Source organism: Lissotriton vulgaris, chromosome 10 (assembly GCF_964263255.1).
Source record: "Lissotriton vulgaris chromosome 10, aLisVul1.2, whole genome shotgun sequence".
Taxonomy (NCBI): domain Eukaryota; kingdom Metazoa; phylum Chordata; class Amphibia; order Caudata; family Salamandridae; genus Lissotriton; species Lissotriton vulgaris.
In genome coordinates, this window is record NC_141698.1 from 118620386 (window position 1) to 118636994 (window position 16609).

General features: G+C 47.7%; 1 protein-coding gene across 8 annotated transcripts in view; it reads left to right on the forward strand.

Moving 5' to 3' along the window:
* The window catches only part of RNF216 (ring finger protein 216), a 776933-nt gene that overhangs the window by 365368 nt on the left and 394956 nt on the right, over window positions 1-16609 (forward strand). For all 8 annotated transcript variants that reach the window (XM_086940659.1, XM_086940658.1, XM_086940657.1 and 5 more), the window contains one exon: window positions 16128-16265. In XM_086940659.1, the coding sequence (XP_086796785.1) occupies window positions 16128-16265 (138 nt within the window). The remainder of the gene's footprint in view (window positions 1-16127; window positions 16266-16609) is intronic.

Genomic DNA, 16609 nt, shown 5'->3' on the forward strand with positions numbered 1-16609 from the left:
ACAAAAGGGTGATGATACAACACCACAACGATGTTTTACATCAACAAGCAAGGGGGGACTCAGTCATTCCCTCTGTCGAGCTTGGCTCAAGAAATATGGAGATGGGAGATCCCACTCAGGATCGACCTGCTTGCCATACACCTGCCAGGGAAGGACAATGTGGAAGCGGATTGGCTCAGCAGGCAAGCATCGGTGTACCACGAATGGGAACTGAACAACCAAGAGACAGAGAACCTGTTCAGGAGGTGGGGCACACCAACAATAGACCTGTTTGCAACACGCCAGAATGCAAAATGCCAACACTTTGCATCGAAGGAACAGGAACCAATGGCCCATGGGAATGCCCTATGGATAAGCTGGTCAAAGAAATTTGCCTACGCTTTTCCACCAACGCCACTGATCCCCAGAGTCCTGAACAAGTGCAGGTCGAGCAACATGACTCTCATCCTGGTGGCTCCCCAATGGGCGAGGCAGACTTGGTACTCTCAGATTATGGAGATGTCAAGTCAAGTCAAGTCAAAAATTTGTATAGCGCGCTACATACCCAGAGGGTCTCAAGGCGCTTGAAGAAGGGTGGGGAGTTATTTGTCGAAAATCCATGTTTTGAGTTGCTTTCTGAATGCTAGGTGGTTCTGAGTGAGACGAAGGTGAGTGGGAAGTGAGTTCCAAGTTTTCGCTGCTAGGTAGGAGAAGGATCTACCTCCCATGGTGGTTTTGTTGATGCGAGGTACAGTGGCAAGGGCTTGGTTGGACGATCGTAGTTGGCGTGAAGGGGTGTAGAAGGATAGTCTTGAGTTGAGGCATTCGGGACCGATTTCGTAGAGTGCTTTGTGTGCGTGGGTTAGGAGCCGGAAGGTGATCCTCTTATTGACGGGGAGCCAGTGGAGGTTTTTCAGGTGATCAGAGATGTGCTCTTGACGCGGGATGTCTAATATGAGCCTGGCTGAGGCGTTCTGGATACGTTGTAGTTTCTTCTGGAGTTTTGCGGTGGTGCCGGCGTAGAGGGTATTTCCGTAGTCCAGTCGGCTCGTGACCAGAGCGTGGGTGACTGTTTTTCTGGTTTCGGTGGGGATCCAGCGGAAAGTTTTTTTGAGCATGCGAAGAATGTTGAAGCAAGATGAAGAAACGTCGTTGACTTGTCTGTTCATCGAGAGTGAGGAATCCAGGATGACGCCCAGGTTCCGTGCGTGGTGCGTCGGGATGGGTGCTTTTCCAAGGGCCTCTGGCCACCAAGAGTCGTCCCAGGCGAAGGGGAGGTACCTAGGATGAGGACTTCTGTTTTGTCTGAGTTCAGTTTCAGTCGGCTGTGCTTCATCCATACGGCTACTTCTTTCATCCCTTCGTGAAGGTTGGTTTTGGCCGTGCTAGGGTCTCTGGTGAGTGATAGGATCAGTTGAGTGTCGTCGGCGTAGGAGATGATGTTGAGGTTATGTTGGCGTGCGATGGCCGCAAGGGGGCTCATGTAAACGTTGAAGAGGGTGGGACTGAGTGGGGATCCTTGAGGTACTCCGCAGATGACTTCAGTAGCCTCTGACTTGAATGGTGGAAGGCGGACTCTCTGGGTTCTTCCGGAGAGGAACGAGGTGATCCATTCCAGAGCTTTTCCTTGGATTCCGATGTCTTTGAGGCGCTGTAGAAGGGTGCTATGGCAGACTGTGTCGAATGCTGCGGAGAGGTCGAGGAGGATGAGGGCGACTGTGTCTCCATTGTCGCAGGGCAGAGCACACAAGTTCCCAAAAAGAAGAGACCTTCTCTCCATGGAAGGGGGACAAGTTCTACACCCAGAACCAGAAAGCCTCTGCCTGTCAGCGTGGCTCCTGAGGACTTAGAGTTTGCACATCTAAAACTACCAGAGAGCACACTTCGGGTGCTGAGAGAAGCAAGGAGGCCCAGCACGCGGAAGTGCTATGGGGAGAAATGGAAGAGGTTCACGCAGTGGTGCCACAGGAAAAACCTGGAGAGAAAACTGACTAGAGAGTCTACAGTACTCAGATACCTCACGCACCTGATCAAGGCTAAACTAAGCTCGTCCTCGCTGGGGGTTCACCTGGCAGCGATTGTGGCATACACAAGAGGAGAAACAGGACGAAGTTTCTTCACTTCCAGGGTAGTGAAAAGGTTCTTGGAAGGAGCGAAGAGAATAGCGCCACCCAAGGGGATGCCGCCGCCGGCATGGAACTTGAACGTCGTACTGACGGAACTCATGAAGCCACCGTTTGAACCCATCCATAAAGCGTCACTACAAATGCTGACAATGAAGACAGCCTTTCTAGTAGCAATAACATCGCTACGCAGAGTGAGCGAGCTACAAGCTTTGACGCTGCAAGAACCGTACATACAAATACACAGTGACAGCGTCGTGATGAGGACAGACCCGCATTTCATGCCCAAGGTAGTATCTAATTTCCACATGAACCAAAGTATACAGATACCTAGCTTCTTCCAGAAGCCCACGTCAAACGCAGAAAAGGCGCTCCACACTCTGGACGCAAGGCGGGCTGTAATGCACTATATAGAAAGGACGAAAGAACACAGGAAGACAAAACAATTCTTTGTGTCCTTCGCAAGGAGTCTGCTGGGTAGACCAGTGACTAAGAACACCATAGCAAGATGGATTGCCAAAACAATACAGCTCTGCCACATGCAAGCTGGTGAAGAGCTCACGGACGGGCCACAAGCCCACTCAACAAGAAAGAAAGGGGCTACGATCGCCTTCCTGGCAAACACGCCCATCCAAGACATATGCCTGGCGGCAACATGGGCTTCAGTGCACACTTTCACTAAACACTATTGCGTAGATGTGCAGATGAACAAGGAAGCACAAGTGGGCCAAAGAGTGCTTCAACATATCTTTAACAACCAACGCTCATCTTCCACCCAGCCGCCACATGAGTGACAAAACCGCTACGAAATCTATGCACAGCATAGTGAATCCAGAAAGATTCACGCTGCAAAACGAATAGTTTCTTACCTGTCGGTGTAGTTTTGCAGCTTGAAGATCTTTCTGGATTCACTAGCAAACCCACCCACCTCCGCCAGAAAAATGAGGCTGGAGAAGGTGGAAGGACATGGAATAAGATAAGAACGTTTAACAAAGACAAGTATACGTGAAGAAGTTTACGTTGAAGGAAAGTTTGATACACATAGCTATGGATTCACCACAAAAGAGAAAAGAAAAAAGAATCCGAAGATGGCGCCCAGGGGTGGGAGCTTCCGCAGGAAGCGTGCCGACGTCACGAAGGTGCACCAAATGGTGGGATGTCGACGCCCACCTGGGCTACAAAAAAAGACTACGAATCCGGACCCAACCACCAGATCGCGGAATAATGCACAGCATAGTGAATCCAGAAAGATCTTCAAGCTGCAAAACTACACCCACAGGTAAGAAACTATTAGTTTTATTGTTTTTGATAACAAAATCAGCCGCACCACTTCCAGCTGTCGCTGGTCATCAACAAAGGAAATTGTAACATTATTCTTAGACAGTAGCAGCCGGTCCACAATAACAGCTGAGTAGGAACACTTGGTAGACTGTCACTATATTAAGCGTGATTCATTTTCTACAAGGACCCACTAACCTCCCTTTCCACAACCGGTTTATAATGTGTGAATCCGTGTCAATCAGTATTTAATGGGTGATGTATTGTTTTCCGCTGGCCTGGTCACCAACCTCGACCTCTCTCTGCTCGCTCCACTTGCCTTGTTCAACCAGTTTCTAATGTGTGTATCAGTGTCAATCAGTATATAATGTGTGATATATTGTTACCTTACTAGCCTGATCACCTACCTCTACCTTTCTCCGCTCTATATTAACAACCTTTTAAAATCTTAATTTCCCCTGTCCTACGCTACTGCTGCCCCCAAATTTCCCTTTCACCTCCCCAACCCCCCAATCCTCTACTCTTCTACCCCTCTCCCCCCCAGATTTGATGCCGTAACTCCCAAAAACTCAACCACTCCCTCCCTCCCACTCCCCCTCCTTCCACGCTCTGCCCCTTCTTCTTAAAATGTCCCACTCTCCAGCTGGGCTCGTATCCTTAGCCCCCTCGTCTATAATATCTCCCCCCACCCTTTCGCTCGCTCCCCTTCTCTCTACTAGCCTAACATCACCACCATGTCCCGCCTCAATACCACCCACACGCCACCCCCCCTCAGACCCCTACCGACAAACAGGCCGTCCTCACCAAACACTGACCAAACTCCTGGACCATTCCATATCCTCCCAACCTTTCGAAAAATGCCAAAAAAGGATCTTAAACATACATTTTAAAAATGACACCCCGAAACCCTCATCGAAGACAACCATCACAACCCCACATCCCCCATTAAAACTAACTATATTTTCTACACCTAACGCCCCTCCAAATGGAAGAGCACCTTCTTACGCCACCTCCCAGAATCTAGCGCAATCCGAATCCCCCACTGTTTTAAACTTACCACTTCTCGTTCCGCTCTCTTCCCTGGTGATGTAACCATCTCCATCTACAAAACCGGAAATATCTTCTAAACACTAAGGGCCAGATGAAGAAATGCTATTACCGGTCGGTAACGGCCAAAATCGGCCGTTACCGACCGGTAATAGCCTTTTCAGATGTAGGTGGTATATTTACCGATTCGGTAAATAACGAATCGGTATCTACCGATTCGGTATTTACCGAATCGGTAAATGAGATGTAGGAAGCACTTTAAAGAGTGCTTTTGTACTTTAAGGATTCGTTATTTACCACCAACTATTAGTTGGTGGTAAATAAGGAATTCCTCTGTAAATGTGAATCTGTGCATTTACACCTGTGCCATGTGACAGAAATACATGCCCTTTGGGCATGTATGTATGCCACATGTGCACACCAGCACTATTCAGGGGTGCAACAGGGTGTCAAAGTGGCACCCTGCCACCCTGGACTCTTTCCCTATTTTACCGAATCGGTTTTTACCGGTTCGGTAATTGGCATTCATTCTTATGGGCCTCCAGGTCCATAGGAATGAATGGCAATTACCGAATCGGTAAATACCGACTCGGTAAATACCGAATCTTAACGATTCGGTATTTTTTACCGACTTTTTATCTACATTGCATTTACCGATTCAAAAATATTGAATCGGTAAAATTCTGTATTTTCGAATCAGTAAATTACAATTACCTACATCTAGCCCTTAGATCCCAAACATGAGTTAACAACGCCAGTCCTCTCCTGCTCTCACAGACCCCTGTGAACCTCTAACACCTACTCTGCCCCTGAACTCTCTGCCGTCTGCCGTCTGCCTCTCCTACCTTAACGACCCCCCTAAAGAATCTCCCCCCTCTCACTCCAATATCCCTGTTATTTTAGGGACCAGCAGAATCCCTGAGCCTCCTAGCTCCCCGAGCCCCCCCAATTTACTAGTATTCAATTACTCCCCCCCCCCCCCCTCGCCAAACCCAAAACCTGCATGCTCGTCAACTGCCGTTAAGTTGTCCGACATGCAACTGAAATCTCAGAAACCATTCTTAATGAAGACATCGATATCGCCTTCCTCACTGAAACCTGACTCGGACCATTCGACACCCATCATCGACCTTCTGTCCCCCCCCCCCCCCCCCCCCCCCCCCCCGGCTACTCTATTCTCATAAGAGATAGACCTGAAAAAATAGGGGGTGGTCTAGCTATCATTTTTAAAGAAGAACTTCAACTCTCCCCCATTAATAACACCGACGACTCCACCTTCGAATACTTAGGCGGCAAACTCAAAATTAAATGCCCCCCGCCCCTATATAAATGCATCACATCTCCCACCTCCTGGGTGAACCCCTTCCCTTTGCAGAAGAATTCTCCGACCTCCCTACTAAATCATTACTTTCCAGCTCCAAAAACCTTTTCCTAGGAGATCTCAACCTCCACTGGAATGAACCTAATGACCCGGCAATCCACCTTGTCAATAATCTCCTTGGGGTTAGCGACCTCAAGCAACTTTGCATCTCCCCTACCCACGCCAAAGGAGCTATCCTAGACTCCATCATCTCCAACCCAGATCTTACATCCCTATCCAACATCATCCCCATCGACTGGTCTGACCACCATCTCATTCTGTTTGCAAAACCTCCCCCAGCCCCTCCTGCCCCTATAAAAATAAATAAAGCTAAAATTTCTAGCTAAGATTGTAAACAAATCCCACCTGGCGCACTGGAAAATAAACTCCAATCCCAACTTAGTCTCACCCCCCCACTACAAATGCTAATGATCTCGCAGAGCATTTCAACAAAACTGTAACGGAGGTGTTAGATCAACTTGCCCCTATGAAAACTAAAACATTAAAAAATTCCCCCTCTAAATCTTGGTTCACACTAGACCTTAATAAAGAAAGACGCTCAATGAGACTGGCGGAAAGAACATGGAGACAACACCCCTCCCCATCCCTTCTTACCCTCCTTAGAACTGCGAGACAAAAAACACATCTTCTCAGAGAAAGCGTCATTCTTTCGTCTTTAACTCTCTCATGCCAAAAACAGACCTAGTGAACTGTTCAAAAGTATTAGAAACCAAACCGCCCCGGCACCCCTTAACCCGGTAGCCTCCACTAACAAATGCGAAGAAATTGCCACATTTTCTTGTGAAAAAAATCACAAAAACCGCTTTCCTCAATACTCCACCCTTGCTCACCCCTCAACCACCCCTGATTACCGCACCTCTTCCACTCCCCCTCTGAACACTTCCCTGACCCCCTCTCCCCTCTCTTACCCCTCCGGAACCCATTTCCCTTCGGCTTAAAAATAACGCCTCATGGCATAATTTCCACCCTGTATCTAAACAGAAGGTCTTCAACATTTTAGCCAAAATTAAACCTTCCTCCCACACCAAAGATCCTTTCCCTTCCGCACTCATACAAGATCTCAAACATGTCATCGTCCCCTACTGGACCAACATCCTCAACGCCTCCCTCTCAACAGGGAGTGTATCCATCTCCCTTCAACTCGGGCAAATCACTCCCATCCCCAAAAATCCCAAAGCTGACCCCAACAACCCTAATAATCTCTGCCCCATCTCCAACCTCCCCCCTCCTCTCCAAAGCCCTGGAAAAATGTGCCCTTCTCCAACTGGACAAGCACATTGACACGTTCAATCTGCTTGACCCCCTCCAATCTGGCTTCCGCAAAAGGTGCAGCACGGAAACCGCGCTTCTCAGCATAGTTGATGATATTCACCTAGCCCTGGACAAGGATGATATCTGCCTACTCATCCTTCTTGACCTTTCCGCGGCATTTGACACAGTGTACCACCCAACCCTACTCAACACACTAAAAAATGGCTTCGGCCTCAGTGGCACTGTCCTTAATTGGTTCACTTCCTTCTTTTAGCATAGAACCAAACAAATGAAAATTCAAAACTGCCTCTCTAGCCCAACCTGTCTCTCCCTTGGTGTCCCTCAAGGATTCATCCTCTCTCCCACTCTCTTTAACCTTTTTATGGAACCACTTACCCGGATACTCAAACAAGAAAAAATCAACTACAACCTATATGCTGACGACACCCAATTGTACTATAAAAAAATATCCCATGCCGATATTCTGCACCTTAACTCTGCCTTAACCAAGATCCAAACCTGGTTCCATAACAATCATCTGAAACTCAACCCTAACAAAACTGAGATCATCCTCTTCTCTGCCAAAAACAACCCTCTCCCCATCCAAACATGGAACACCGACCTTAATGCCCTAAACTGCTCTCTCTCTCCCTTGCCGATTCGGTTAAATCACTAGGCACAACCATCAACAATAAACTCACACTAAATTCCCATGTCAAGAACTCTGCAAAAAGTGCACTCTTCATTCTCCGGCATCTCAGAAAAATCAAACCTTGTATCCCAGCTGAAGACTTCAAATTAATTATCCAATCTGCAAGAAACAGGTTAGGCATAGATTCCTTACCTTAGAATATCCCCAGGCCTCAGACTGGATCCGGAAAGTTTTCATCAGCGGTACCCCTGCGCGTCGCTAGGCGTCATCTGTGGGTCCGTCGTCGGCGTCCTGATCGCCAGGATGACGTCGTCGGAGTACTTGGACGCCGGCCTCGCGCGCTGACGTCAGTTCTTCTATTTTCTGCGCCAGCAAGCGCAGATCCGGAAAGAGCAGTACTCTTAGTCATTTTGTGTCTAAAGTTTTTGATCTATTTTGATCACTTCTCGAGTCGACCTTCGACTCACGGTGCCGATAGGGATGCCTGGGTTTAAGCCTTGCGAGGACTGTCACCGCTTGATGTCTGTGACTGACCCCCACCGTCGGTGCCTTTACTGCCTCTGGGCCGAACACGATGATAAGTCGTGCCCCGACTGCCGCTCCTTGACCTCGAAGGCTGGAGCGGTCCCGTAAGCGGCTCGAGCTCCGGCAGTCTGCTCCGCACCGCTCGAGGTCCCGGTCTAGGAGGAAGTCGAGGGTCCAGTCGTGGAGCTTCAGTCATCGCCGCTCGACGAGTCACCACCACTCGTCTGGCTCCAAGTCCTCGGGTAAGTCGAGGCCTTCGAAAAAGAAGTTGAAGAGACGTTATCGCTCAGAGACGTTATCAGTGGGCACAGCATCAGGGCAACCTGTCCGACCACGTCCTGATCTCAGAGGGCACTGCGAGCCAGTTGCAGTGGTTGCTCACGAACCGCGATTGGGTCAGCGGCAGATCTCTCTCCCTTCCCCAACCGGAGCACGTAGTGGTGACAGATGCGTCCCTCCTGGGATGGGGGGGCCACATGGGAGAGAGGGAGATCAGAGACCTCTGGTCTCCGGCAGAGTCCTGGCTCCATATCAACCTTCTGGAGTTGCGGGCGATCCGACTTGCACTGAAGGCATTCCTTCCCTCTGTCCGGGGAAGTGTAGTGCAGATGTTCACGGACAACACCACCGCCATGTGGTACTGCAACAAACAGGGTGGGGTGGGGTCATGGACCCTCTGGACATGGCTGGAACACCAGGGCGTTACCCTGGTGGTTCAACACCTGGCAGGTTCCCTGAATGCCAGGGCGGGCAAACTCAGCTGCCTGTGCATGATGGATCACGAATAGCGTCTGAGCTCAGACGCGGCGCAAGGTCTCTTTCGGCAGTGGGGAGAGCCATGGTTGGATATTTTTTGCCACCGAAGAGAACACGCAATGTCATCAGTTTTGTGCGTTGGAATTTCAAAGGTGGCACTCGCTCCGCAACGCTTTTCGTCGCGAGTGGAGCTGCAGTCTGTTGTACGCCTTTCCGCCTATACCACTTCTGCCCAGAGTGCTGAAGATCAGGCGAGACCGGGCCCAAGTCATCCTTGTGGCTCCAGACTGGGCACGAAGATACTGGTATCCCAAGTTACTCAGCATGTCAGTCAATCCTCCGATTCGTCTGCCTCTTCAGGAGGACCTTCTGTCGCAGCAGTCTCCACCTACATGCGTGGAGATTGAGCGGCAGCAGTTTAGGCCATTTGACTTGCCTCCTGAAGTTTGCAATGTGATTCTGGCAGCCAGGCATCCCTCCACAAAAACGGTATACGCCTGCAGGTGGAACACATTTGTGGCATGGTGCACAGCAAAGGCTGTGGATCCACTGTCTGCCCCCCTTTCAGAGGTTCTCCTCTTCCTTCTTTCTCTTGCCCAGCAGGGCTCTGCTCTGGGCACTCTCAAGGGCTACCTCTCGGCCATTTCAGCCTTCTTAAGACTTCCTGATCAGCCATCTCTTTTCAAGTCCCCTGTTGTAAATAGATTCTTGAAAGGCATCATGCACTTGTTCCCTCCTGTTCCCTTCGTGATGCCTCAGTGGGACTTGAATCTTGTTCTAACGTATTTGATGTGCGCTCCCTTTGAGCCACTTCATAACTGTCCTCTTCGTCTTCTGACTCTTAAGACTGCCTTCCTGGTTGCCATCACCTCTCCCAGGAGAGTGAGTGAGCTCCAGGCTCTATCTTCTAAACCTCCTTTCCTCTGTCTATCCGGACAAGGTTGTTCTAAGGACCTTATTTCCTGCCCAAGGTGGTCACAGCCTTTCATATTGGGCAGTCCATCACTGTGCCCACCTTCTATCCGCCTCTGCATCCCTTGAAATAGGAAGAGAGACTACAACGTCTGGACCCAAAACGTGCGCTCTCAATCTATCTGGACCCGAACGCCAGTTCCGGGTGGAGGACCAGCTCTTTGTTGGTTACGTGGGGGCAAAGAAGGGACGGGCGGTGCACAAGCGGACCATCTCTCGGTGGGTCGTCTTGTGTATCAAGGTTTGTTACTCCTTGGCAAAAAAGGAGCCTCCTATTGGGCTGCGCGCCCATTCCACTCGTGCCACGGCGGCTACTACTGCCCTGGGTCGGGGAGTCCCCTTTCAGGACATCTGCCAGGCAGCTACGTGGGCCTCGCTGCACACGTTTGCTAGACACTACTGCCTGGACAGCCAAGTCCTGAGAGATGGCTTTTTCGGCCGTTCCGTTCTCCAGGACTTTCTGGTGTGATCTTGGTTCGCAGACCCACCACCGGGGTTGGTATTGCTTGGGTATCTATTCTAAGGTAAGGAATCTAACACTAACCTGTTTCTTTCAGATGCACAAGTTACTTACCTTCTGTAACGATATATCTGTAAGAAACAGTAGTTAGTATTAGATTCCTTACAGCCCCACCCATCCTCCCCATTCCTGCGAACCGATATCTAGGGTTAAGGACATCCCTTTCAGGGGCCTAGTTTCATGGCACCAGTGTCTGGTTCTATCATGGCTCTGCGTTCCTGGCGCGGAAAGCTATGTACAGAACTGACATCAGCGCACAAGGGCGGCGTCCAAGTACTCCAACGTCATCCCGGCGATCACGACGACGGACGCGGAGCCGCAGACGACGCCTAGCGACGTGCAGGGGTACTGCTGCCGAAAACTTTCTGGATCCAGTCTGACACCTGGGGATATTCTAAGGTAAGGAATCTAACACTAACTGTTTCTTACAGATATATCGTTACTGAAGGTAAGTAACTTGTGCGTCTCTTGTTCTATCCAAAATAGACTATGGTAATGCCCTCCTCTCTGGCACCTTCAAAATCCACCTGGCCCCCTTCAAATCCGTTGTCAACCTCGCCGCCAGGCTAACAACAAACTGTAAATGCTTGCACCACATCTCCCCTGCCCTCAAGTCCCTAAAGTGGCTCCCCATTGAAGGCAGATCCTTGTATAAAATTGCCTGTATTACTCACAAAGCCCTTTACCAGAAGACCCCATCCTACCTCTCAACTGAACTTAAAAAAGCTGGCTGTACCCGAACATTGAGACGCTCCAACACTCCTTCTCATTCTCCCCTACTCAAAAAAGCTTCTTCAAAATTCCGCTCATTCTCTGGTAAGACCCCAACCATTTGGAATGCCCTACCCAAAGACCTTTGATGCAACCCCTCCCACCCCAGATTCAAAAAAGACCGTAACATTTATTTGCTCACTACATTTTGGGGAAACTAAATCCTGGATCTCCTTTCTGACAACCTCTCCTCCTCCCTCCTACTCACCCTTCCCCCATTCACCCCCCCCCCCCCCCCATTTTCCTCTCTTTACCACCCACTACCTACTATGACCTTTGAGTCCTCCTTGGCATACTATTTAATTTCCTATTTACAATACCATTCTGGTTCCTGCAACTTGCTGCTCTATCTTTTCCTATATGTGCCTTTAATCACTATTGTTTCCCTATATTATTCCCTGTATTTTTGGTTGGTTTTAACACCTGTATAACCCGTTTTGGTCAACTTCCATGGTTTTTTTATTGTGTACTTCTATCGAAGATGTAAAGCGCTCGGATACACTCGGGTGGAGCTAGCGCTATATAAAACCTTCAAAATAAATAAAATTAAAATAAGAGCACGGGGGTGGAAACATCCCTCATACATTTGACTGATGCTCGAAGGAGCTACCTTGTTTAGTTAAAGGGGAGACGGGCCCTGGATTCCCTCCTCGGACATCACCTACCCAGTCTGTCTTTAGACAGACTTCCTTTAGTCTCTTCCCTCATCCTCCCACTTCACACCTCCCCCTTTCCCCCTCCACTATTTATGTCTCTCCTTTCTCTCCTCTCCCATTATATTGCTATGTTTTTTGACGTAATGTGTAATTTATTTTCATTTTCTGTAACATTGGGGAACCTAATGTAAAGCGCTCTGATACCTTCGGGTTTAGCCAGCGATATATAAAACTCTTTAAATAAATAAATAAATATTATATTGAGTTCAGACCAAAGTGGTCCCACCATTTATTCCAGATCCTGGCATGCTTTTTGGGGCACCCACTGGCTTCATATACCAGTTTGTCCTTATGGGCACACCAGTCCACTCCACAACACCACTGAGACCTCAAGGGCAGGCTGGAAGATTTCCATCTACACACTCTCTTTTGGCCACCTAGTGGCCACCCCAAGCAGTGCATGATCAGCCCTCGTGCCCTCCGTCCTCTCAAAGATACCTGGAAGGAACGACTTTGGTGAGAGTTCCACCTCCCATCCCAGCACCTCCAACAGTTCCTCAGTCATTGCGGTTCAGTAGTACACAATAACAGGACAAGTCCAGACCATATGATAGTAATCTGCAGGAGCATATGGATGTCTGAAACATTTCAGAAAGGGGGGGGGCGTGCCTTCTGGAATCAGCTGGGGGAGCAGTAGGCATCGTGAAGGTAGGATGTCTGCACCAGCCATAGTCTAGAGCCAATCGTCAACCTCTAGTTGTCCTACCCACTCCTCCCATGGAATCTGCAGGTGCGCCAGAGTGTTGGGTGCTTTCATGACCAATGTGCTTTAGATCTGGGAAATGTCTCCTTTTAATAGCGCACCCATAAGGATTTTGGCCTCTAGGGTACTGAATTCGGGGAGTGTTGTGACCGGAGAAATGTTTTTTGCAGTGCATGCCGCAATTGAAGTACCTATGAAATTGTATATGTGATAGGGCATAGATTGACTGAGTTCTTGAAATGAGCATATATGGGTGCAAGCTGGGAAATGCCAATGATATCCCAGTGAGTAAATCCTTCTAGGCCAGCTGTATTGCATGACCACCTCCCCCTTCGTAATGGAGTTTGTTGACTGAGTTTGTAGTTCCGATCGGAGTGTCGTAATGCGGCGTGCCAGCTTAGAAAGATAATTCGGGTCATGTCTGGTAGGTTCTTGGGGATTCTGCCACCGTAAAGCATTCCCAGTAAAACCAGCTACATCCGTTCCACCCTATAAGCTGGGTCTGGCCACCCCCTGTTAAGCCAGTCGGTTACAACCAGGACCTGAGTTGCTAAGTAGTAGAGGCATAAATTAACCATGCTCAAACAGCCATCATATGGTGCCCGTTGACAGCTCGTAAGAGACAGTTGCGTCCTGGGCTTGTGCCAGGGAAAGGAGGTTGGCAAGGAGTCCATCTTCCTGAACCACTGTCAGGGTATCAACTGCAGGAAATTTTGAAAAGATATACAAACTTTGATAGTATCATCATTTTGTAGAGAGCAGTCCTCCCCATCACGTTGAGCGGGCAGGGTTTGCCACCTTTTCAGGTCCGTATTCATCCTTCAGATCAGAGGAGTAAAATTAATATTTCATGTCGGCTCTGGAAGGATTTGCGGAGTAAAATTAATATTTCATGTCAGCTCAGGATGGATTGTTGCGTGGATGCCCAGGTATCAGAAGGTCAAATGCAGCACTGGTATGGTGGTCTGCCACTTGACACATTCTCAGGAGGGATGAAACCGGACTTTGCATGATTAACCTGTAGACCGGAGGCCTATGCATAGAGCTGAAGGAGCGTAGTCTAGTCTTGTGTTCAGAGAGGAATAGAAGGACATCATCTGCATGCAGTGTGATGTGATCACCAAATGTCAACCATGTGGCATAGGTCATGTGGGAAAGGTCCCTTTTTGTATAGTCATCCCCTTCACACACTTTTTTACTCCAGTGATGAAGGTGATCACTGTGAAAGTGCACTGGAGCATCTGCCCAGGCAACAGTGCAAGTTCCATCTCCATAAAACTGATATATGTGAATTGGTAACCCCAATCGGCAAAATACTCCAACCTTCTTTTAAGTCCCTAGTATATGGTACCAGTGGTACCCAGAGCATGGGAGTTAAAGGGGTCACCAGGGCCGGAAGCACTGTTAGTGCCACCCTGAGTGACCCAGCAGACCTCCCATTGCAGGCTGCAGGAGCAGTGTAAACTGTTAGAACTGAACTGTGCCCTCACCTTTTTTGGCAAGGTCAATGCACTATTTATAATATATGTAGGCTATCTGGTTTTAGGTTTAAACCTATAATAACTGATCAATCCCCACAGAAAGGAATTATAGCCATCACTGGTGTAAAAATATAAACACTGAAAAAAACACATTTACAACCACAAAATATGTGCCATTCAAAGAAAGGAAAAGATGAGTGAAAGAGTAAATGTAATTTGTTCCTGAAGGGGCCAATTTTTTTTTTTTAATATATTTTTATTGCAGGAATCAGTAAATCCTGAAGGGGCCAATACAATGTAACTTTGTTATACAAGGTAGCATCAAGAAAGACTGGGCTAACATTACTGTGCTTGAGTTTTCTTGTTTAGGGATGTCACTAAAACATTGTCCCTTCTTCCTTCTGCTGTTTTCAGTTTTGTGGTCTTTGGTCTCAAGATGCAGTGTTTAGATGCATTTTTAGGTCTTATTTAGTGATTTTATAAACTGTAGAGAATCGGAAAATATCAAGGAAAGGAGTGTGGTGTGGTTCTGTAAACCACAGCTTGGTCCTCACTGTTATGGGTATAACTTTGTGTGAAATTGCCCATCGTATGCAATCGCCCTGTGTAAGCATTCAACCAAACCATTGGTTTGTGGGTGATGGAGAGAGCTCTTGAGAGGACTATGGAAGATTCCTTTAAAAATGCATCCACTTCAGAGGAAATAAATTGAACACCATTGTCAGAGACTATGGTTTTGGGAAATCCCTCCAGCGTAAAAATATCTTTTAAAAAATTCTACAATTTCCTTTGAGTCTGCCTTAACAACAAATTTAACTTCAGGCCACTTCAAGTAGTCGACTAAAACTATGGCGAAACGTGACTGGTGAGGTAAAACATGGAAAGGTCCTAAAACATCAATACCCATTTTTCCCCATGGATTGTTGGGCAAAGGAATGGGAGTCAAAAGGGGATTAGAAATCTGCAACGCCTTGTCACTACTTGCACATTCAAGATCATCGCCACAATGAATATAGTAACGTCAGGACTCCGGAAAGTGGGCGTCAAGAAGTATTTATTGTGTAAGTACAGTGCTGATCCCACAGACAGGGACTAAGTACGTCCACGCACAGCACCACAGATCTAATCCCCAACCGCCAAACCCTAACTGTCATTTCTCTGTGTGTTACAGCGCGAGCCAAAGATCAGCGCTAGCTTTGACATCACAGAGTGTCCGCGCGCAAACGACAGCATGGAAAAGATACTACACACATGTTGCTCTAATAAAGTCTGACTGCTCTTTGCCACGCTACCTGGACTGACCTAAGGATTTATTATTGTGAATCCAAGGACAATCTTTGTGGTCTGTGAGAATATTACATGGTGAAGCCTAACTAGCATCACCACATAATACTCCACCTTTCTACAGGTGTGATACAGCATAATAAAATAGTGCTTTTAAATCGAGTGGATGCAGTCATGAGGCTGTGCTGTGTGTGAAAATCAACTCCACCAGTTCAATATATGGGTGATATGGGTTGACTAGCCCTGTGGTGTTCTGGACATTGCGCAGCTCTCCCTGAACGTACTGTAATCAGTGCACCTAGGAGTGGTGGCACAGTGGCTACAGCAATACTTTTTTAAACCATAAAATAGTAAATACTTATTAAATAAACAGGACAGCATACTGCTTGTGAAGAAATGTTACCCACCTTGTTGGTCTATGCCTACATTCAAGTTTTGTTAACCTATTCACTGGTACTGCCTTTTTTGCTTTCTTTTTTTATTCAACTGATGTTGAAAGTAAATGGGTAAGTGTAAGCTGAATTATAATAGCATTAAATGACTTTTTTGGTTGATCAGAGAAAAATTTGAGGGGATTAATTGTTGTTTCTCGGAAGTGCAATTGTGTGTGCATTTGTGCACGTGGTGGCTAGGCTGCTGCTTGATGTTCTGAATTGTTAAGTTCGTTTTTTGTCTTTGTGTTTTGTAGGATGGCCAGATGATTGAGTGTCGCTGCTGCTATGGAGAGTTTGCATTTGAAGAGCTGACACAGTGTGCAGATGGCCACCTGTTCTGCAAGGAGTGCCTCATTAGATATGCTCAGGAAGCAGTCTTTGGCTCAGGAAAGGTAAGTGGAACAAAGAAAATAGATTAAAAGTGTTCTGTACTTTTTAGTGTAAATCTTTTTATTGGTTCAAAAACAGACAACTAAACAGAGCACACAGCCCCCGGCTCTAAGGATCAGTTAGTTACAGACAACAAGTGCCACGTTGGGCAATATTACTTCAGTAAATGCTTAGAGCGGCCAAAGAGTAAACAGATCATAGTGCGGAGAGAAACAATACAATGACAGCGAAAGGAAAAGAAAACCCCCAACTACCCACCCACCACCTCCTCCCCTCATCCTCCAGAGTAAATACAGTTGGAAGGGAACTCGGAAAATGCAAAACATGATGTGATTCATCGCTGTCT